The sequence below is a fragment of the Schistocerca americana genome, chromosome 8 (genome assembly GCF_021461395.2).
Source record: "Schistocerca americana isolate TAMUIC-IGC-003095 chromosome 8, iqSchAmer2.1, whole genome shotgun sequence".
Taxonomy (NCBI): domain Eukaryota; kingdom Metazoa; phylum Arthropoda; class Insecta; order Orthoptera; family Acrididae; genus Schistocerca; species Schistocerca americana.
The window spans coordinates 327,074,536-327,099,855 of record NC_060126.1 but is presented as its reverse complement, the minus strand read 5'-3'; the positions used below and the strand labels follow the sequence as shown (position 1 = coordinate 327,099,855).

Below are 25,320 nucleotides of genomic sequence, written 5' to 3'. Positions count from 1 at the left end.
TATGAAATGCTTATGTGACTGTATGGTCATCCATAAGCATAACAACTACAGTCCACATCAATCTTGGAATCAATCAGTGGAATGTGTACTCGAACAATTGTCAATTGCAAAAATGGTTCAAATGGCTCTGAGCACTATGGGACTTAACTTCTGATGTCATCAGTCCCCTAGAACTGAGAACTAATTAAACCTAACTAACCTAAGGACACCACACACATCCATGCCCGAGGCAGGATTCGAACCTGCGACCGTAGCGGTCTCGCGGTTTCAGACTGTACCGCCTAGAACCGCTCGGCCACCTCGGCCGGCTTTCAATTGCATACATGGTTTATTTATGGTAGTACATGTTGTCTCCTCGGTATTATACAGATCTCCAAGTCATACCACTTATTTGAAACTCGTTACGAAATGAACCTGTACTACTAGTACATACGACGCGGAGAATGATTACCTGCGAATAATATTTTATTTTTCCTCCGAACGAAGATTAATAAAGGCTGTTTCTGAAATTAAAAAACAGGTGTCTCAAATTCCAGTGTGCTTCCACTTTGATACACTAGGAAGCCATATCGCATTGTCACCACAGCAAAATTTATTGGCACAGAGACCCGAAAATACTATGAAGACCTGGACAACACCAAGAAAAAGTTCAGTCACTCTGTTTTTCTCTCCTATAAAATAAAAAATATCGACATCTGAAATGTATAACTTCACCCAAACAAGCGACATGCCCTTGAGTTTCCATAACAAGAAATGCAATGCAGTTTCTTATAGTATATATTTTCATAGAAGAAGTGAATCGTTTTTATCTCGAGAAAACGTTTGTACATCCAGAACATCAACAGAACTCGAATTCCAAATGTAAGACTGCACAAGACACGCGCCAGCGGCGGCTTCCAAAAGGCAACTAACAGACAATCACAGGTCAGGTTACGTGCGGTAACTCACTGCTAGGTACACACGCAGCTTACCGGTGCCACGCTGTTGAAGATGAGCAGACATGCAATAACGCAGACTGTCATGTTCAAATGTATACCAAACGATCTGAATTTTGTGTACATTAACGTCATGTTCAAAAGTATCTGAGTGATCTGAATTTTCCGAAAACAGATGCAGTGTTCAATAGAAACCAAATGATTTGTTCGATGTTTTAATAACGCTTGATCGTTATAATCAGTAGTTAATGATATAACTCATGCTTAACAAAGTAACGTTTGACGTTTCTATAAACCATTTCATTTTGTTACCTATCTCACGCTTGCTCGACAATGCATGTGACTCTCGGCTTGCCGTAATATGGTACACCTGTGGATTACTTTGAAAGATCAGGCATCGGTCAGTCTGAAATAGCGGGCAGAGTATTTTTGTCTGTAGGATCGAGATACAGCTTGTCCTGGCTTCTCTGAGAAAATTACACGAACATTTCTGTCGACTCATCGATACATGGCATACTTTAGGATTGCGGAATTACTGAGTCGCTGATTAGGTGGAATTATAGGCAATAAAGGTATCTGTGCACTCGTAGAAGTAAGTCATGTCATGATACTGTCCTCTGTACATGTTTCATTGGGAGATTTTGCGCAATATAATATTATTACACCTCCATTTAGCAATCTGTTAGTGAAGAAAAGACTTCAGTGGCTCCAGTTATAAATAACGCTTAAGCTATCCACAAAGTGTGTTGAGATCTATCATGGGAGTCTAGCACGGGAACGTTTGTATGCAGTTTTTAAAAGCCGCATCGTTAGTGTCCTAATAGGCAGTCATGAAGGGTCTGAATAACATACCATACATTGCTTTTAACATTGGAATTCTATGCAGATTGCCATTAATTATCAAAGATTAAATCCTTAACAGAAAACTGTTTCACAATCTTTGTCTGTGCTTCTCCTCCTGATGCAGTGTCAAATGCAAACGTTTCAGTTCACTGACGAACAAATTCAGTATTAGATTCTCCGTTCAACTCATCTTTGAATAATCAGCCTTCTCTTTATTTACAATTGACAAGTTATATCTGTTATTTACAGGGAAACCAGAAATATCAAAATACCTGATATCCTCCTAACACAGTTTTACATCCTTTGCTGGAGACGTATTTGGTAAAAATCCATAGCGAAAGTCCTACTCTAACTGGCTCATTAAACATTAAATTAAGTCTGTTTAATATCAACAAAATGTTCGTTACAAGTAACGCTCATTAGAAAATTAGGTGCATCTGCTCCTCATGTACCTTCTAAGAATGCTGCTAGTTGTCTGTCCGTTGCATAAAAAAATTCTTCTTTTCGAATAAAGATGATAGGCATTACATTCCAGATTATAATGTGAGCACTGTTACATGGGGTTACAGATGTGTGTGTGTGTGTGTGTGTGTGTGTGTGTGTGTGTGTGTGTGTGTGTGTGTGCGTGTGTATGTGTGTATGTTACATAATTTCGATAAGGAGAGCTGATCATTCAAGTAGGTTTTGAACATGGTGGTTCTTCAGATGATGAAGAAAATGACATAACTGCTGTGCGTGGAAATACTGTAACACATTTGGATATCTCTGAATATTGTGGGCTACATACTAATTGGATTCCTCGTTTTACGCAACAAAGGCTGTTTCAGTTTGAATGGATGCTTTCTTTATTTTACTTTCACAGCGTAACATCTTTGCTTCGTTTTAATGTCTGACAAAATACAACACTCTGATAGTTTACTTCATTTTAAAGGATGCAAAGATATTTATTTATATTTTCCTGCACCGTCAGCTTGGATTTTAAAATTTCCTGCCAGTACCATATCACGTATTTTTCGATTTACCACCAACGCTGTCTTTCATGTTTTTCGATTTTCACACCCACCGCTACTTTAGATTTTTCAGCATCTCACCAGTGTCATTGTCGATATTTAAGTTTTCCGCCCAATTCGGTGTGTAATTTTGAATTTTAACGCCGTTCACCTTCCTAAAGATGTCATGGTCCCTGCACTTGCGTTTAGGTAACCTGACAGACATAGTTAAAAATGACCCATAATCCTCTTAGATACATTAATCAATACCATGCAAAATTTCCTTATATTTGGCTGAATATCAATGAAAACAGTGGTGAAACTTCACTGAAACATATTTCTTTATTTAATAGGAAGAAATAGTGTTAGTCCAAGGCAAAACCAAATTTCCAGAACCTCAGTATATATTCGGAAGCAAACGTGAACATAAAGAAAGCTTCATTCGCAAGACTGTGTCATAATGCTTGAACACCGTGTATGTCCCAAAATCTTACATATTTCGGAGGATAATCTTGTCCTGTCGGATGAAAACTACACTGGAACACAGTCATTTTCTTCGGCAGCTAATCAATGAGCACACCTAAACAGCTTGTCCTCACGATCCCATATATCGCTATTTCTACCCAGTGGTTGGATGTTCGATTGCCTGTGGTAACAATACTTAAACCGTAGCTAAGCCATTTTCGTCACATCCCTTGTCCTCGAAGGAACAGTGGATAATGAGGACGTATATAAATAAACAGATCGCCGTTAATGCTACCAGTGCCGTTAATGCCCTAGTAGGAGTACTGTCCTGTCAAAACTAATTACTACAAACAGTAGAATAAGCGACTTTTCGGCGGGCTTACGGAGGCTTTCTTCAGGGTAGAGAGGGGCACTTTATATAATTATATCACATCTGTCGGTGTTAAAGTGCTTTTATTTTTTACCGAAATTACGCTGCTCTGTGGTGAATAGCGATATGAGGATAGCGTACGTGGTCATCAGTCCGAAGACTTGTTTGATTCAACTCTCCACGCTTTTTCACCTTATGCAAGTCTGTCCTTCTGACTGTTAGTCAGACACACTCATGGTGTGAGAGTTCGGTCCGTATGTAGAAAGGGAATAGCGCCCGATCTGTCTGAGTTTGACCGAGGGCAGATTGTGATGGGCCGCAGGCTCCGCAGGAACTTTTAGTAAACTGAATGGCCTGTCCGGAGTTCGACGAGTCCTGTGGTGAGTGTCTTCGATATGTGGCGAAACCGCTGTGATACCACGTCCAGACATCGTGGGGTAGGGCAGCTAACCTCATTAAAATTTCGGACGTCGTAGGCTGGGGAGACTGCTGAAACAAGACAGGCGGCGAATTGTGGTGGACCTAGAGTGAGATTTGAATGCCGAGCAGTGTACAAGAGTGAACACACAGTCCACTGAACGCCCCTAACGATGGGCCTCCGTAGCCGACGACCCATGGATTTGCGAATGCTAACAGCATGGCATCGGCAACTATGACTGAAATGAGCACGAGACCATCGGGCACTGGACGCTGGCGCAGTGGCAGAGCGCCGGACGGTCTGATGAATCGCAATACCTTCTGCGCCATGCAGGTGGCAGGGAGCGAGTCTGTTGTTCTCGAAATGAACAGCTCCTTGACCCTGTACTGTGGGAAGGAGGCAAGCTGGCGGCGGCGGCTCCATTATGCTCTGAGGAGTATTCACGTTGACGTCCATCGGTCCAGTGGAGCTCGTGCAGAGCACCACGATGGCCAAGGAGTATCGTACACTGGTGGCAGACCATGTGCACCCCTTCATGAGGATGACGTTGTCCGACAGCAGTGGCATCTTTCAACAAGGTACGGCGCTTTGTCACAAGGAGTGTGATGGGCTGATACGAGGAACTCAGAGATGAGTTCCAATTGATGTGCTGCCCCGCCACCCAACTCACAAGATTCGAGGCCGATCGACGCATCTTGGATGCAACAGAACGTGGCGTCAAAGCTCATCGTCACCCTCCCCGGAATTTACTGGGATTAGGTGAGTTGTGTGTGCAAATGTGGTGGCAACTCCCCCCCTCCCCCCCAGCAATCTGCCACGCTCTCATTGCTTCCATGCTAAGTCGCGTCGCTGCTGTTATCAGTGGCAAAGCTGGACAGCAAGAATGGTTCAAATGGCTCTGAGCACTATGGGACTCAACGGCTGAGGTCATTAGTCCCCTAGAACTTAGAACTAGTTAAACCTAACTAACCTAAGGACATCACAAACATCCATGCCCGAGGCAGGATTCGAACCTGTGACCGTAGCGGTCTTGCGGTTCCAGACTGCAGCGCCTTTAACCTCACGGCCACTTCGGCCGGCGCTAGACAGCAGATATTAGATAGGTGACTAATTTATAAGCAAAAGTACGTCTGAGGTGATCATACATGTATTGTTAACTACTATTTGTAAAACTGTTTAAGGCACTCCTTTGACACTGATTTTCTCATCTTAACAATTTGCGATATTCTATTTGGTTCCATACTTCAGTTTCTCTGCTGTGATGCATTTTTTATCTTTGTTTTTACAGAGTACAGACTTCAGTGCAGTTCTCATGTGCGCCTCTTTCCTTCCGGTACCAAGTAGTCACGTGTTCCTTTACTGCTGGGCCGCACACAATGTAACCGAGCAGGTAAGTACGTGTTGGAGATTTGACAATGAGAATCCAGAAACATCAACGTCAATTTCGTTAAGGAACTTCTTTTTTAATTTACCATTTACAAACTCTGCGTCCGAGAAATTCATAAAGTCAGTGGAAATATTCAATTTTTTAAAAGCCATGTCTAAATAGATTTACGACAGACGTTGAAACAGTCTATGTTTGACCTCATTATGCCCTTACCTTGACAGTAACGATCACCCGAATAGTCAAACATGATATTATCCGCTTTCTGTCCAACGAAATACGTTACTGATTTGTTCAAGCTATTCATCTCTTCTCTTATTAAACGCCCCCCCCTCCCCAAAAAAACAAATAAAATAAAAAAAAGGTTCAAGTGGCTCTGAGCACTATGGGACCTAACTGCTGTGGTCATCAGTCCCCTTGAACTTAGAATTACTTAAACCTAACTAACCTGAGGATATCACACACATTCATGCCCTAGGCAGGATTCAAACCTCCGACCGTAGCGGTCGCCGGTTCCAGACTGTAACGTTTAGAACAGCTCGGCAACCCCGGCCGGCAATAAAATAAAAGACAGTGAAATAAAATAAGATAAAATGTTAAACTGAAAGAATGCTAACTGGGCAACAGACAGTGCTGGAGGCATCAGATGTCGTCAAGTATAACATTAGATGTCCTCACGTGCTAACACTGAAATATAGCTAGGTTGCAACCAGAAGTTGCTGTGCGCAGAATTTGGTAGTGTGCCGAGCAGCTATGCTAGTGTGGTACTCCGGAATGGATAGTGAAGGATAGTAAGCTGCCCTCTTTGAGCGGGACGGCAGAGATTTAGACCTTGGAGTCAATTACGATCTAATCCAGCAAACATTTGAATGAGAAATCTTGGTTCATTAAATGTGAACTTCACATGTACGTTTACATGTCTTCTCCGCAAATCACCTTGAGGTCTCTGGTGGAGGTACGCACCTACAGAAATATGATTTCCTCTGTTTATTCCCTGTTGTATTCGTGAATGGTGCAACAGCAGAATGACCGTCAGGAGGTTTCAGTAGCTGCTCTCGTGTCTTTAAATAACTGTTGTGAAACTTCGTTGAATGTATACGGGTGCCTGCAATTTGTCACATGGAAATCTCTATGTGAAGCAGTTTGCTTTTCTTCTAACGCCTGCCACTAGAGTTAAATGAATAACTCCCTAAAGTTCTCGCTCTTACTAAATTAAATATTGACGAAGTGTACCAGTTTTCGCTGTATCTTCGTAATCTCCTTTATTAATCGTACTTGCTAAAGGCCTCAAATAGATGAACATTTTAACGTCACCGTTACTCTTTAAACGGATTGAAGTTACATAAGGTAACTGAGTAACGAAAATACTGACATTCTGTAAGTTCTGACTTGAAATAATTAGCAATGAAGGCAACGTTACAAAATTTTCATGAAATATAGTTTCTCTGATTCTACCGTGAACGCTTTTGCATAAATTGTTGAACAGTTTCAGTAGCAACTATAAAATAACTATGACCTACAATTAGCTTGGACGGCAGTTCTTTTGATAATCTATAAACTGACTGTGGAATTTAATGCCGTTTTCTTTCGGATGATGACACGTATCTTATGAATGATCTCTGTAATGTAAAAATGATTGCAGGTCCTCTCGAAATTGAAAGACAAAAGATAGCTGCACATGGAGTGGCACAAGAAATTTACGTGGACCAAGAGAAAAGCTTCCATATTTTATTCCACGGTTACTAATTTATAATGAAAGAATTAGTGCTTTAAATGAAATAAAAATGATTTTAACAATATACTTTCAAAGTAACTGACACACATGCTTACACTTGGTCATCACATGGACTAATCGATACCTATGACAGAAAAACAAAGAAATCTTGTCTGTGAACGTAATACTTTAATATGATTCCCATACATTTAAGTATTCCCGGCATCTGATTACACGTTTGTTCTCCGGATAAGAATTAAAGCTGAGCACCCATCTGAACTAACATCCGATCAAAGCCGATGATCTTTGTCCATTTAGAGATTATATTTATGGCTACAGCTGTGGTATCTCTGATACAGTTCATATATCCCAAAAGTTTCATTCCTATCGGTTGGCCACTCTACAGTGTATGTTTCCACATTTTACATTAGGAAGACGAAGGGGAAAAATCTGTAAATTTCGGTTGTGACGCCATAGCATCACTCATCAATCGCTCGAATGAATGTTCCGTAAACCACGTGTTTAGAGCATAAATCAAATTTACTTGAGATTGATTGGATGGATCTCAGACGGGAATCTACTTTCCCTGTAAGAAGTTTTATGCACTCATTCCAACTGATGTTTAGTTTTGATTCTTTTACGTTTGTTTCTGTTTCCAATGATTAATCGCTGGTAGTTTAACTGGACAGTACTGGTTGTTACCATCTACTTATACGCTACTTGCGACGTACCCGGAAGCTGTTTCTTAATTATTCTCAGTCGGCCGGGGTGGCCGAGCGGTTCTAGGCGCTACAGTCTGGAACAGCGCGACCGCTACTGTCGCAGGTTCGAATCCTGCCTCGGGCATGGATGTGTGTAATGTCCTTGGGTTAGTTAGGTCTAAGTAGATCTAAGTTCTAAGGGACTGATGACTTCAGAAGTTAAGTCCCATAGGGCTCAGAGCCATTTTTAATTATTCTCAGAAAATCGGCCTTTCTTCAACACTGTATAAAATTAAATCGAGCAACCTGCAGTGGAATGCGTTCCGATCTAACTGACGAATGCTATGAATCACACCAATGAAGTAATCGATTTGCGTTCACATACATCAGTTTTCTTTCTAACTCCACGTAAGTAGATAGAGCGCCCGCAGTCCTTTTTAAGGGGGCCCCAAACAAAGTAGTTGTGTCATCGCTAGGCGTGGAGCCATGACCCATGTTTGTGGGCCAGGTGCCTGCCTGTGTATTTTATGGACCTGCTCGTTTTCTCTGATTGGGCTCTCCCCTCCCCTCCATGAAGCAAGTCACTGTGAGTGTCGTTTACCTGTGTCGGTATGTCAAAGTCTCTAGTATTTCGTGTCTATCGAAAAGTGAATATTCTCCTGTACACAAACTGCACTGTCAACAAGCTCCACTCATCTAAGAATGCACAACGCCCGAAAATTCTATTTCGAAACGGAATTTGGAGACTTTGACACACACATGTACGGCAGTATTACAAAACCAACACTAAAACTGAATGCAAAGTGCCCCACTATCTTCCAAACGTAACAGTACTAGTAGCGAATAGCTTTTACTTTTGGCATTGAATGAAAGTGAGTGAACTACTGGATTCTTAAATTTTCTTCTGTGAGGATGTTAAATTAATTAACGTTTACTGTCCCTCTCCCAGAAGCTGATATATTCAGTACACAGTCTCTCTAGGCACTGGACAGTCATGTGTTGGCCACTCAGAGCTCAAAGATCCTGCAGTTGGCGTCTTCTCAGTGTCGGCAGCAACGGTTGGCGGCGAAACGCGGAATTCTTATCTTTCGTTATCAATATGTGCTGGATCAGTTTTCTTAACGTTTTCAGGGACCGAAAAACCTTCGGATGACGTTGGATTATGCGGGAGTGCTGCAGCAAAAATGTACAAGGTGTAACGAGTGTAACCGCAGATATTTCTCTTGGGAACTGGTGAGGTGTACTGAAAAACATTACATAGGTATTTACGTCATCTGCAGACAAATAATTACAGATATTAGAGGTTGTATGTTTTTAAGTTGGTCAGTATTTACAAGTACCTGTGGCAAGGGCAAGCCATTAATGCCTATTTTCTCCTATGTATCAGGTCAGGTGTTGAAGTGTGAATACTTGGACGCAAGATGGTACGTCTATAATGACAGACATAGTCCACTTAGCCGTGCAGTTACGACTATATAGAGAACACCAAATCATAAAGTTTGTGATGCGTTTGTATGAAGATTGTTGGCTCAGAGAAAAAAAAGCCAATACACTGCTGTGCATACATATGAAGGTACCACACATAAATACATCTGCACTTACGTCCGTTACACCTGTCCATTCAGTTTCTTTAGCCAGTTACGGGGTCTATTCGGGGAGTGAGGTCCGATCGGTGGCAAAAAGGAAACCACTGTGAAAATAAAAAATGCTTTACTTGCAACAGTTAGCTACACCTTCCAGCTACTTCTCTACATAGATGCCGCTCCGATTTAGAGATCTGTCGTAGCGTTGTACCTACTTTCCAATATCCTGTGCTTCCTGCCAATTCTCTACACTGGTCCACAGCTCGTTGTCTGTGCCAGAATGTTGTCTTCGTAGCTAGCGGTTCATGTGAGCAGAGATGAAACCCAGGAATAGTCAATTATGGGCTTTATTGTGTTGTCGTTCAGAAGGAAACGCATGACAGTTACGTTATGTGGACTGCATGACATCAGGCAAAATCTCACACCAGGCCCTCATACTTGGCGGAAGACACTATTGTTGTGAGCATCTTTAAGAGCAACGTGACGTGATCGACGGGCATACTAGCGACATTGCCCAACACATCTGTTCAAAGTTTAATTCTGTTTTCACTGTTCCCATTTCCCGCCCTATCGGACCTTTCCTTCCGAAGAGCCCTCGTATAGTGAAACCTTGCAACGGTATACCGTATATGCAGAATCAGTCTCTGTCAAATGACGTCACGAAACAAAATGTTCTTTGTTCTCAATGCATGTATTTGTGTGAATATTCGCTACTAAATACGGTTGTTACGCAAAGCCACGATTGACACTGAGGTCACTGAAAATCGATCTTTTGCCACGTCGTGTTAATCAGCATAATTTACTCTCTTTTCACAATTTTAATAACGTTTGTTGAACACATTTTCAAGAATTTCAGCATCGGCATTTGCTAAACTTAACTGAAGGCTGTGCCCCAATGCCCTTTTTGTGCACTCGTGTGGGCACATGTTAGACAGTTCCTGTGTGCTCTAACCGTCTGTCATGCGGTTGTTACTATGATTAATTTCTCCACACTTTTCTCCGTCATTCGGAGGTCAATGCCTCCGAACGTCACCGTGGTTTTCCCCCGTCTCGGGAAACATTCATCACCCTTCTTAATCGTGACGCTACACGCTGCGTAGTTGATGGTTGTTTTTTGTAGTATCCCTGGCTCGCCATTGTACATTTACTTCGGTAGAGTTCATTCTGTACTGTTCGGAATCATGTATACGCGTGCTCGCGCGCGCTTTTTGCAACTTCCTGTAAACTTTAATTTTAAAATTTTGAGTCATCCTCCTCGTCGTTTCCATCAGTCAGCTGGCTTCCTTGAAACGTTCTTCCACTTTGGCTTCACACTGACACCACAATAAAGGTTCGCCTCTGCGCCACCGTATGGCGTAATCTCTCCGTCATTAACAATAATTAAGATAGTTGCTTCATTGGTTCAACACAGGTGTCGTGTCTGATAATGTTATGGGAGCTGCACAGTATTTCAACGAGACAGCTGTTCGTTATTTTTAGGTGCTTACTGACATGTTGCTACAATGAGTCGGTAATACATACGCTGTGCTGCTTCCACAACAGTATCGGACGCGACACCCGTGAACCACTGAAGCACTTATTACGTCCTCAGAGTCTCAATCAGCACATTTAAAATAATAATTTATTCATTTATTCATTCGTATAGTTTTCGAGGGGATTAAAACTATCTATCACTGCAACAACCGTCGATTCTTTAGTGGCATTGCAGCAACAGCATCATTCGTAGAAAGCCTCACGTGATCCTGCTAAGTTGTCCACAAGATCATTTATATTCTATAGCAAACCGTAATAACCCTACAAGACTCCGTCGGATTACACCAAAAGTTTACATCTGACGGAATCGTCATGTTGTGAAAGTAGTGCTCCCATATAGCTAGAAAGACCTGGATGTAGTCATTAAGATGCTATTATATTGAGGAACTTTGTATTCTGTCCATTAAACGGTAGTGAGGAGTTTTATTGAACGCCTCCCGAGAGTCAAGGGACACCGTATCAGTCACTGCACAGGTCTATCTGTGACAGTTTGGCTCCCTCTGGTGATTACATCGAGCTGAAATTCGTATGAGTTCCGGAAGTCCCAAATGAAACGACCCTGAATAAAAAAAAGAAAAGCACCGTTGCTCAGTGACCTATGAGCCACTCGCATATGTATTTGTCCTTTACAACTGTATGAAAATTATGTATATTTACAAAAGTAATTTTGTGCGGTATATCGTTGCTGTATGCTTAGCAGCGAGATCATGAACTAATTGTATAGCTGCGTAGCACAGATTGTAGTGAACAGCATAGCAAGGACAGATCCAGTTTTTATGCCTTTCAGTGCTTACGAAATTGCATGAGGAGTTCTTTGGCAGCTTATGTTACTAAGTGCGTCGTTATAAGTTTCAATTAATTTATTGTACTAAACCATTATGAATTAGGTAAGTTACATTTACAGCACAGTACACTTCACTGAGAATACACCCAGCAAATAACTGAGGACGTAGGTGGCAGATGCCGCTCTCAGAGGGAAAACGAATATTTTACTAATGATGTTTGATGTATTATCAAACCAAAATATGTCACAAACCATTCGTTAGATATTTTCAGGAACAGAGTTTGTGAAACCAGCATTAAAATAAAAAGTTATTTCTATGACTAAAAAGTTATTTATGTTGGAACTAGTGTATGTTGTTACTGCAGGATACGACCCACCGTACACAGACATATGTGCTGTGAATGAGATTCTTCATGTATTACTTGTGTCATACTTTAGCTCATGGATTCTGTATGGTATCTGAGGAACAGTGTTAAACGAAAGAGAATAAACAAAAGCATTTTCTTGTGATAAATCTTAACCTGAAATTTCACTAGTTATGAATGCCCGAATGCAAAGTGAACGAAACACCAAAGAAAATAATTTTATTACGCCATCTGACTGCCCTCATTTATGAATCGCCATAGACAAACATACTTCACACAACAGATATTCCTTGGCGTCTTATAATACTTCCTGTTGATCACTGATTAACTATCACGCTATTAAAACTCATTTAGGATCGTATAAGCAACATCTAAATTTGACTTAATCAGAGGGTGTGTACCAAAATCAAGAGTTTGGTCTTGAATCGACAACACTTGATTATTGTGAGTTGGTAATGTAACCTTATCATAAAAAATATTATCACAATGATAAAGCAGCTGGTCCCCTGAAGATCTCAAGGCAAACTTACCTTTTGTGATCTGAATATAATTTACTAAAATGAAAGAATTCTTCGACATATCAGTAATTCATATGACAGTAGACATAGTGGTAACTGAACTGTTTATTCAATTAAAGATACATGATCGTTTCTTCCATTCCTTCTGCATGAAGCACGTACGTTCTCGTGGTTGCTCAGTGCCGCCGTCACATAAATACATGTCATGCAGTTAAACTGATGGAATGAATCGTAAATAAAGACATGAGACCGTCTTTAACTTTGAAGTTGTTACTGGATTCCAAGAATACAAAGGTTTTACACCTAACAATAAGATTAACGGTACACGGCTCACGTCGTGCTCTCGACACAGTCATACAAAGAGCTCCTCCATAATGTAGATTTCATTAGTATACAACACGCAAAAACATTTTAGTGAGGGAAATACGAGCATGCTAAACTCAGCCACAAATTAAATACGGTATATGAACAGAACTGGGTCTGCTCACATTCCTCGTAGCTCGAAACAGCACACTGCAAAATCCCATTATCTCAATAAGACTAGTCTTGACGAAATATTACCTTATATTCCAGAGTTACATATAATTCTGTTTACAACTTTCCCAATTCAAACCCATAGGTGTTTCCATACATAGTTCTCATTTCTCAGCATAATTCTGTACAGCGACGTTCGTAAGCACTCTATATCACACACAGGCGTAATCATACCTTCACTCAAGAACACTCTAAAACAGAACACTCATGAAGGAAAAGCCTTTGATCCCATTCAAAACTCGTAGGCCACGTGGAGTTTATTCTCGCACTCGCTTCTGATTGGCCAACGCTGCTGTCACCTCTTGGAACTTCGGCATAGAAAGTAGCTTAACATACGTAGCTGTGAATGTACAGAAGTCTATCATTGGGCACAGGTATGACAGTAAAGAAAGCTCGCGAGTAGTAGATGTGTAATAAATATAATATACGGAATTTGGCAAATATAACAAACAAATTTTAACGTATTTATGCGTTGAACGATGAGTGTCATTTCAGATGTAAGGCGTCTCAACTTCTGCTGGCAATATGCAGGAGAATGGGCCACTCTTGAGAAAGAAGATAGAAGAAAACTGATCTTGCTCGGGATACACAGCTGAACTGCTTCGCGTATCAGCACGTGCGGTGGACCACTTCGAAAAATATAACTACACTATCGGATGGCCGATTAAAAGGTTATGCAAGTTAAAATCAGTCAACAATGATACGTTTCAGAAAGATCGTTTCTGATAGACCGGTACTGAGGTATTTCGCACGTCACGTAACCATCACCCTACACAAGGTACTTTCCGGCTGGAAAATGTAGTACCAAAATGTACAAGAGCCCAGCCTCACACAGCAGTCAAAAGAATTATCAAGCTAACGGCAATGCCTACCTGGATGGAATGAGGTGTAGCGTCAATGAAATTAGCGATAAAATTAATATCAAAATTGCTAACACGAAGCAGACAAAGTGCGAGAATTCCGATGCCTCGGGAGCTAAATAACAATATGACCGAGAAAGGAAGAAGGATATAAAAGGCAGACCAACACAGGCAAAGGGTGAGTTCATGAGCAACAGAGATGTTCTAGCATTAAACATTGCCCTTAATTGCAGAATTAAATGTATGAGAATGTACATTTTTAGCACAATACTGAACTGAAAGGAATTGTGGACTGTGGGAAAATTGGAAAGGAAGAGTATCGAAGCGTCTGAGAAGTGGTTCTAATGTAATATGTTGGAGATTAGGTAGACTGAAAAGAAATGAGGAGCCTGGCCGTAGAATCGACGAGGAGAGGAACTTTGGGAAACACAAGAACCAAGGACAGGTTTAAATGTTATGGTAATAATTTAGGCATATGTAATTGTGATGTCAGATGATAATATCGGGTCGTACTACCACTGCGTCATCAGATGTACTTAAAAGAATGTTTGCGCTGGGATTTGTCAGTCGTAAAATGGTGATGAATGTGAACATTTGTAATCGGTGCAACAACATTTATGTACATAGCTGTTATTTAAAAATGACATGCCGACTTCCAGTATAGCTCACGATATCAACATAGACATACATTGAATATCACCACTTACTCTGCTGAAGGAGAAGATTGTGTAAATATATGTACGTTTCTATTTCATGTATCGCAAACCTTGGATATAGTTGCGTGTGTTGTTATGGTAGTTTCTGTATCATAGTATTTTCGGTCTCATCTTCCGAAGATGGCAACAGAGAATTGAAGAACAGGTCATCTATATGAATAAATGATTTTAGCGATTATAGCAGCTGAAAATTTATTCAGCTTTCATAGAAGCTTGCTGACATCCTGCTGAAGCTTGCCATTCAGATTTAGAACTTCGCTGTTTGCCTAAATTGCTTAAGGCGAATTACTGTATGAGTACATTGGAAGGGCGTGACAGAGTTCATACTAGATCTCGTCCAAAGAAAGGCCTAGCGAGGTAGCACAAGGTCCTCACACCCTCTCTTACCCACATTTCACTACTTATTTTTTCACCTCTAATTTAAGGTCAGAGGACAGGTGTTGAAATCAAGCAGTTTTCTTATGGTGGCGGAGGGAAACATTTCAGACATACAGCAACTAAGAATCGACACGAAAGGCCTCAAGGAGTGGCATAAGGGCGTCAATTGAGCCACTCCTTCCTTTGGGGTGTTGCTTCCACATTTCGCCATAGAAAATGACAGCTCACAGTCCAATGAGCAATAGGGCGACTTTCTTGACAGCGTTCGACACTGTTAACACATCACAAATGGCTGAAATCTTCCCTAAGGCCTCTGTTGCTGCAACTCCATTGAAACTGATCGAAGTCATTTGAAGTGTATCGCGACCACAATTTCTGCTCTGATATCCAGGGACCATTTAGAGTCTGTTTGTGCCTTTTCAGCCCTCCTCTTGCATGGATTTCTGCGGCGAGATTACAAAGGGGTTGCAAAATTGACAACTATGAGAATAAAAAGGCAAGGGGTCGCTCCAAGACCTCTGCTTCAGAAAACATCACCAATGGCATCTGAAGAGGGGCATCTTTAGAGTCCTAAACAAAGATGTATATGTATCATATAACAAATCGTGGGCTAACAGATTTTTTTCTGAGTGCAGTAGGGCTGCTTAGAATTTTCAGCCATTTTTACATAATACAGGACCATGAAGTGTGGATTTTAATGTGATACTATTGATCATTTTTACACTCAGATCGTAGGGACGACGATGGTCGACACTTCACGTTGTCATCTACTGTGCTGACCTTTACCATTACATAAAAAGGCACGCAACAAATGCTAAAATGAACCAATGTGTAACTCCCTTGTAAATCGTCTCACCAGTGTGCTCTCACTATTGGATCAAGTAATAATACAGGAGATGCAGAACATGATTCCTTTAAGGGAGAGGGAAAGCGGGTTTATGATGTCACATACATCGTCAACTTCGTACCAGTCACCTTCTTGGTCACTGTGTCTGACTGTGTCATCATACAGGCAGACATTTTTGACCAGCTATTCCCTTGCGACCTCCTGCTATATAGTCAACTAGGTCGACCTTTAACGACCCAGCAGGATAACAGTCATGCACCTAGAATCCTAGGGGAGGAGGTAATAAATCACGGGAGGGGTGGTGTAGTCCTATGGTGCCTCACAAAGGAAGGGAAAAAGACATAAGTCATCTACTATTCAGGTGACAGGTCTGGAGGGGGCTCATAAATCATCCCATCGTTCTTGGTGTCAGTTAGGGGTGGGGAGGGTGATATAAATCATTCCCTTGCTCAAGGATTAGCATATTCTTTTGTGTATGACAGGACGTACATGGGACAAATAGAGATGATGTGATATTTGTATAATTACAAGGATTAGTTTATTAGCAGCAGTAAGAAATAAATATCCTCTGTTCGTCTGTCCTGCCAAACTTTTGTCCTCTGTCTGTAACGACTTCTTCATTGGCAGGGCATTAAAACCTAAAGTAGTGTTTTCTCTTCAAGACATAAATTTCAATCAATAGATCATGCAACATGTTACTGTGCTACAACAAATTCTGTTATATTTGATGTCATGTTATTTGTAAATTTTTCTGTTTCACTAGTCCTGTAATCTGACACCTTACAATTTTACCTGTTGATTTTTATTCTTGCATGTTTATAAAGTTGTTTTCAAAATAACACGCCAGTGTATGTTGGCAAATTGTGCATTTTCCCCTTCGTTTTTGCTATGCGTATTTAATGTACAATTTTAAATTTCAAATATTCAATTAATGATTTGCAAGTACACATTTGGTATTTTGTGGTAATCTTTTGCCAAATAAAGTAATGTTAAGTCTTCATATCACACAGAGGGCGTTCCAAGCCCCTGCCACACTGCGGTCTGCTGTATAGGTGAATGTTAACAGCGGCTTCAGTTATTGTGATCGTTTCGTAGCTTCTGTTACTGATAATAACTAGACACCAGTACCTACGAGCTTTGATTTGTACACTAAAGGTACGTTCTTACCAACAGTTGGTTTACTCTGGTGTATTTGTGGTCTTTTGTTTCTTATTCCTAATCACTATGTGAAAATTTTTAACTTCCAGCAATGAAAATAATCATTTTTTGATGTTAATAATTCAACAAAATTACGGCCAACGCTGACCTTCCTTCTAATTTTTTTTCTTGAATTGTTTTGCTTTCCGTAGGCAGAGGTGGTAGTGTTCTCAGCATACAGCTGTTCCTGGGTAGAGGCAAGTGGGCGTTTCAAGCGCGCTCTCAGGATCCTCATCAGCCGCGCCCAGAAACCACTGGTTCTCACTGCTGGACACATCTACCCTATCAACAGGGAAGCCTTCGTCTCTGTAAGTGTTATCATGTAGGCTTTAATGTGAATACTCTGTGGAACCGCATAAGTCTATGATACCCCAATCATTCTTCCAAAAATTATCCTATCATGAGGTAAAATGAATTACTAAAATATGCTGACTCATTGCTTTTCCAAGCGCACTACATTTACGTTAATTTGACCATGATAGCACGTATTAGTTAAAGTCGAAAGTAGTAGTTCACTCCACGTCTGTCTTAATCGTTTTAAAGCCTAAAGACTGAAATCTGAGTTGTAGCACAGTTACTAATACAATGGAAGGCGAGAATAGTGCAGTTTAGGCAAGGTTACCCAATTTTAGTTACGTAAATATTAACAATAGTTTGAAGGTCGTCAGGTAAAATTATATATATATATGCTAATATTCATTATCTGGTTTCTTGTTGTTGTTGTTGCTGTTGTCTTCAGTCCTCAGACTGGTTTGATGCAGCTCTCCATGCTACTCTATCCTGTGCAAGCTACTTCATCTCCCAGCACTTACTACAACCTGCATCGTTCTGAATCTGCTTAGTGTACTCATCTCTTGGTCTCCCTCTACGATTTTTACCCTCCACGCTGCCCTCCAATGCTAAATTTGTGATCCCTTGATGCCTCAGAGCATATCCCACCAACCGGTCCCTTCTTCTTGTCAAGTTGTGCCACAAACTCCTCTTCTCCCCAATTCTATTCAATACCTCCTCATTAAATATGTGATCTACCCATCTCATCATCAGCATTCTTCTGTAGCACCACATTTCGAAAGCTTCTATTCTCTTCTTGTCCAAACTATTTATTGTCCATGTTTCACTTCCATACATGGCTACACTCCATACAAATACTTTCAGAAACGACTTCCTGACACTTAAATCTATACTCGATGTTAACAAATTTCTCTTCTTCAGAAACGTTTTCCTTGCCATTGCCAGACTCCGTTTTATATCCTCTCTACTTCGAACATCATCAGTTATTTTGCTCCCCAAATAGCAAAACTCCTTTACTACTTTAAGTGTCTCATTTCCTAATCTAATTCCCTCAGCATCACCCGACTTAATTCGACTACATTCCATTATCCTCGGTTTGCTTTTGTTGATGTTCATCTTGTATCCTCCTTTTAAGACACTGTCCATTCCGTTCAACTGCTCTTCCAAGTCCTTTGCTGACTCTGACAGAATTACAATGTCATCGGCGAGCCTCAACGTTTTTATTTCTTCTGCATGGACTTTAATACCTACGCCGAATTTTTCTTTTGTTTCCTTTACTACTCGCTCAATATACAGATTGAATAACATCGGGGACAGGCTACAACCCTGTCTCACTCCCTTCCCAACCGCTGCATCCCTTTCATGCCCCTCGACTCTTATAACTGACATCTGGTTTCTGTACAAATTGCAAATAGCCTTTCGCTCCCTGTATTTTACCCCTGCCGCCTTCATAATTTGAAAGAGAGTATTCCAGTCAACATTGTCAAAAGCTTTCTCAAAGTCTACAAATAATAGAAATGTAGGTGTGCCTTTCCTAAATCTATTTTCTAAGATAAGTCGTAGGGTCAGTAGTGCCTCACGCGTTCCAGCATTTCTGCGGAATCCAAACTGATCTTCACCGAGGTTGGCTTCTACCAGTTTTTCCATTCGTCTGTAAAGAATTCGCGTTAGTATTTTGCAGCTGTGACTTATTAAACTGATAGTTCGGTAATTTTCACATCTGTTAACAGCTGCTTGCTTTGGGATTGAATTATTATATTCTTCTTGGAGTTGAGGGTATTTCGCCGGTTTCATACATCTTGCTCACCAGATGGTAGAGTTTTGTCAGGACTGGCTCTCCCAAGGCTGTCAGTAGCTCTAATGGAATGTTGTCTACTCCCGGGGCCTTGTTTCGTCTCAGGTCTTTCAGTGACCTGTCAAACTCTTCACGCAGTACCGTATCTCCCATTTCATCTCCATCTACATCTTCTTCCATTTCCATAATATTGTCCTCTAGTACATCGCCCTTGTATAGACCCTCTATATACTCCTTCCACCTTTCTGCTTTCCCTTCTTTGCTTAGAACTGGGTTTCCATCTGAGCTCTTGATATTCATACAAGTGGCTCTCTTTTCTCCAAAGGTCTCTTTAATTTTCCTGTAGGCAGTATCTATCTTACCCCTAGTGAGATAAGCCTCTACATCCTTACATTAGTCCTCTAGCCATCCTTAGCCATTTTGCGCTTCCTGTCGATCTCATTTTTGAGACGTTTGTATTCCCTTTTGCCTGCTTCATTTACTGCGTTTTTATATTTTCTCCTTTTATCAATTTCATTCAATATTTCTTCTGTTACCCAAGGATTTCTACTAGCCCTCGTCTTTTTACCTACTTGTTTCACTGCTGCCTTCACTACTTCATACCTCAGAGCTACCCATTCTTCTTCTACTGTATTTCTTTCCCCCTTTCCTGTCAATTGTTCCCTTATGCTCTCCCTGAACCTCTGTAAAACCTCTGGTTTAGTCAGTTTATCCAGGTCCCATCTCCTTAAATTCCCGCCTTTTGGCAGTTTCTTCAATTTTAATTTACAGTTCCTAGCCAATAGATTGTGGTCAGAGTCCACATCTACCCCTGGAAATGTCTTACAATTTAAAGCCTGGTTCCTAAATCTCTGTCTTACCATTATATAATCTATCTGATACCTTCTAGTATCTCACAGGATTCTTCCATGTATACAACCTTCTTATATGATTCTTGAACCAAGTGTTAGCTATGCTTAAGTTTTGCTCTGTGTTTCCTTCTCTCCCTTATCCTACTCTCGAATTCCAGTCACCCATGACTATTAAATTTTCGTCTCCCTTCACTACCTGAATAATTTCTTTTATCTTATCATACATTTCATCAATTTCTTCATAATCTGCAGAGCTAGTTGGCATATAAACTTGTACTACTGTAGTAGGCGTGGGCTTCGTGTCTATCTTGGCCACAATAATTCGTTCACTATGCTGTTGGTAGTAGCTTACCTGCGCTCCTATTTTTTATTCGTTATTAAACCTACTCCTGCATTACCCCTATTTGATTTTGTATTTATAACCCTGTATTCACCTGACCAAAAGTCTTGTTCCTCCTGCCACCGAACTTCACTAATTCCTACTATATCTAACTTCAACCTATCCAATGCCCTTTTTAAAAATTGTAACCCACCTGCCCGATTAAGGGATCTGACATTCCACGCTCCGATCCGTAGAACGCCTGTTTTCTTTCTCCTGATAACTGTTCCTTAACGTTACTTAAATATAACAATCTTTCAGACTGTGTTTAATGGTTATTTTACTATAACCACTGATGCAACTAGTCAGAAAGAAGAGTTTAATACACAACTGAAAAACTTGTAATTGTAAATCAATTCTTCCTTCTGGCAAATGTGTTCTACAACAACCTCACAGATGCATACACTTTTCAAGTATGTGGGTTCTTTAGGACTGTGTACCCTAAAGTTACTGTGCTTATACAATTAAAACATAATGCTCGAAACTCTGATACAATGAAGGAGCGTACAGACAAGCGTTACCACTGAACGAAAGTTAGTGTAAACCAATAACATTAATGCACTTCTAGAAACTTATCTCAGTGTTGTTGAGATAACGTAGTAATATCTAAGATTATATTTGAAATAGAAATTAAAATATCTAGAAAAAAATTTACCTGGAAAATTCATTATAGTTTCACTGAAAATTTGCTTTGGCTGATTCGAGTAATAGTTCAAATGGTTCAAGTGGCTCTGAGCACTATGAGACTTAACTTCTGAGATCATCAGTCCCCTAGGACCGTAGCGGTCGCGCGGTTCCAGACTGTAGCGCCTAGAACCGCTCGGCCACTTCGGCCGGCTTGAGTAGTAGTAAAGTTGCTTAGTGTCACCTTTCTATGTACGTTATTAGTTATTATCTTGACCGGGAAGACAGCAAGGTTCATTTACAGTGAATGTGAATGAATACTATTTCGCGTAACATGAAGTAGCAAAATTATAGACAACCTACTATCGCAAGTGCAAGCGCATCGAAGAAATATCTGTGGTATGGGCAGACCAGTATAAAATTCCTCAAGATTAGTAGCAGCTCATCCACTAGCTCGCTGTCATGATGAATGACTGATCTGACCTTCAGACGTTACCCAAAGTTGCGTTTTTACGCTGTTATTGAAAACAGCTGAATCCAATGGAATCGAAACTTTTTACATTTCCTGAGTAAATGCCGATGTACTGTACGGTTCAATGATGACCACATACTCCCGGATAAAATATCTCCGACGTTGATTAGTCAGGAGATATTTGTCACAAGCGAAAATAAACTTGGTAAGGTACAGAATTCAGAAAATGGAACGTTTATTTAGAAGTTACCGAGAGTATAGGAGGGATGGCAGGAAGAGAGGACTTCTACTAAGGCAAACACAGGACTATACTTACAAAATCATATAAGGATAATGCTGGACAATGTCTAAGAATGAGTAAAAAGTAAGAATACCAGTAAGCTACTGTGAACAGCACGATTAACGCTTTTTCACATCCAAGACAGATACAAAGCCAACTACAAATTAAATGGCTGCTAACACTGCTGATGATAGAAAGAATTATCATGACATAACATAAAATACCCTGACTGGTAAGGGAGACGTAATTTTGACTATAATGGGAGACTGAAGCTCGATAATAGGGAGAGGAAAGAACATGTATCAGTAGGGGAACATGACTGGGAGAAAAGAATGAAAGGTACTGGTGGAAATTTTTGCAGGGCACAATTTAATGTGATTACGTAGGCTTTCCCGGCGTAATAAGTCTTGAAAGCCTCTTCGTTTTTGCTGCCGGATCCTATAATCAACTTGATGCGATATTTCGGCGATCGAACTGGTCGCCATCTTCAGGAGAATGCTGCTTCCGCTGATGAGTCCCGCTGAGAACTGACGTCAGGCTGCGAATCGATGCCCATCACGGTTGCTGCCCTCCAAGACATGGGGGTGGCGCCGCCCTTAGTGAAACACTGCTGGCAACGATATATCGCACTCAGGGCCATACAGAAGAACGTTCAATTTTGATGCGAGATAATACAAGATTCCACGTCTTACTCAGAGGAAACACATTGTCTCTGTTGATTAAATTATTAGCCAACCTAATTTCAATAGCCTCTTTATAGACACTGTTCCAAAAACCAGAAATGTTGGCAACTGCCACAGTTTCATCAAATTTCATACTGTTTCCCTCGTTTAAGCAGTGTTCTGCTACTGCCCGTTTTTGCGGCTGTTGTAGCCGTAGATTTAATTTTTACTGAAATTGGGAGAATGTGCATGGGAGCGAGACTGGAAGACGTTGTTCACGTCGTCCATATACCGTCTTCCATAAGTAGTTCAATCATAGCACTTTTATCTGGATTCAGGCTCTTATCTCTAGACCATTGTGTGATAAGATGCTAGGGATCATCTATACCTGTTCTTCATGCCATTTAACTAATTAACGACCGTTTGAGGCTAATTAATCAATATGATTGAGCGACGATGGGTCATATTCATATGTTTTCTGCCGCGCAAGCCATTTTCCGGGTGCATACTGTTACTTGGTTTTCAAGCACAGAGCTCACACCTTCTGACTTTTACAACGGAATACCCAACCCGCCGTCCAACTTCTCCACAGGAATTTGGTGTTTGTCTTTACACGATATTTCCGATCAGAACATGAGTCAGTTAGTATTGTTTACAAAAGAAAGACAGATACGTAATTTTCACACATACAAAATTTAACCGAAGGATACAACACATACTGAAGTGGACGTTTCAGTAAAAAAACTAGAGGGAGAAGTCCCAGTGGACAACAATTTCAATATTTGGTCTGTTTAGGGTAAAAATGCATTTTTGAAGCAACTATAATATGATAATCCAAGGGTTTTACACAAACACAAACACACACACACACACACACACACACACACACACACAACAACAACAACAACAACAACAACAACCCCCCAACACACACACACACAAACACAACCACCCACACACATGGCAGACACGCGTGTGCAAGCCTTTTCAGAAGCGCCCCTATGGGACGTCATACAGGCGAATGTATAAATTTTTTACCTGTTAAAGTACAAAGTGTCTCTGAGTGTCCAACACTTACCGATATGTACTGAGTAATAAATCAGGCATCCTATGGTTGTCAGGTGTACTTAAGTACAATTTAAATACTTACAGACTGCTTAACCCTCTTTTTTTCATGAGAATTAGATTTTATGTTACTTCATAGTGGAACGTACTCCGCCACCAGTCCTTGAGCTGACTGGAAACTGTGCACTGTATGGAGACTCAGACTCACATCCTGCCATTCGCAAGCGGTGCTCTGTCGTTTTCACTACCTGAGAACGCTGTATGTACATTTTGGATATCATAATTGGCAGTGAATTGGCTGCAAAATGCAGGTACTTGAGGTTGAGGCATTCTGTGGAACTCAGTTGGCTTGTTGGCTCAGATTATCTATCACCACTGCCTTCGGATCTTCTATTTGACGTTTAGAAGTGTCCCTACCCCCCTTGGTGATCAGTATTAGAACATTTATCTATTAATATTAACCAGAGTTCCAATCTAAATAAGCCTCACAACCGCTTCTTGTTCCTCGTAATCAAATTCGTAATATAAGGATCAACGGCCTGTAACATCTAACTGCATATGGAAGAGACCACTAAAAGTAGGGTGTATTTTACATCGGCTCTAAATTTATGAACCACACGGCGGCTCCTAGCGAACTCGCTGTACGTTTTGTATACACTACAGCATACACACTGTTAGACACGCGCGATTCCTAACGACGTGTGCGTGTGGGGGTTGGTTTTTGTGGTGAAATTCCCTACGCAATGAATAAACACGTAGTTGAGATTTATGTGAAACACTTCTTCACCTAGCACGGCGTCTATCTCTCTTAGGCTTCAGTAACCCACTCTCCAACATGTCACTATTGAGCGCTCGAAATGCCTTCCAATGTGGATGACGTCTGTTAGAAATACTTGTCTGTACATGTCTTAGATTTTCTCGATCGACTACTGTTTTGTATTTGGTCGAAATGATCATTAGTTTAGTATAAAGGTCACTTTGTTACAGGATGTGTGTGCACTGCGAATGTAATCCCAAAGGTTATGGACTTTGTTCACATAGATTTATAAAAACATGGAATCACTTCCAGTGATCTCATATTACATATTTATCTTACAGCTGGTGAATGCATCCTATTCATACTACGCGTTGTTGGGTCAAATGAACAGACGTTCGAACCAAATTATTCGGAGCTGAAGGTCGGTGAATTGATTTGTTCAGCTTTTAAGTCACAATGAAGCTCCCAAGGCTAGTAAACATATGGATCTCCTAGTTTAAATTATCTGATGTAATGAACAGAATAGAAGGTTTAGAATGTTAATGTAATATTAATTAAAAGGTATTAACAATTTGTAAAGAACTCTACAGACATTGTAGAATGTAATGTATCTACCTACATAGTGTAATAAAATATTTTGTAACAAAGGAACAAAAATTTAATTATTTATTCTGCTCCTAACAAAGACCTGTAGAAAAACAATTAATTACACAAAAAATAAACTGATAACATTTTTCCGTTATAGCCTCTTTCACATCTATAATTTTTGCAATGCAAATATAACACTTTTCCTTGAAAAAGTGATTATTATATATGTAATCTACTATAATTTGTGGCCCTGACATGCTTACCACAAATGTTGTATAGAACGTTTTGTCGAAACAGGAAGAGAGCTTGGACATCAGATAATGACATTATGCAGCTATGTACCCTGATAATCCTACATATCAAGAATGTCATCATTTTGTTTCCGTTTATGAATGAATGTTAATTGCATTACACAAAGAAAA

The 25,320-nt window shown here is 40.5% G+C and overlaps 1 protein-coding gene across 1 annotated transcript in view; it reads left to right on the top strand.

Moving 5' to 3' along the window:
* LOC124545832 (odorant receptor Or2-like) overlaps positions 1-24,729 on the top strand; it is a 49,847-nt gene extending 25,118 nt beyond the window's left edge. Inside the window, exons 3-5 of the mRNA XM_047124789.1 lie at positions 5,309-5,410; positions 17,287-17,442; positions 24,652-24,729. Coding sequence (XP_046980745.1) covers positions 5,309-5,410; positions 17,287-17,442; positions 24,652-24,729 — 336 coding nt within the window. The remainder of the gene's footprint in view (positions 1-5,308; positions 5,411-17,286; positions 17,443-24,651) is intronic.
* Positions 24,730-25,320: the final 591 nt, after the last annotated feature.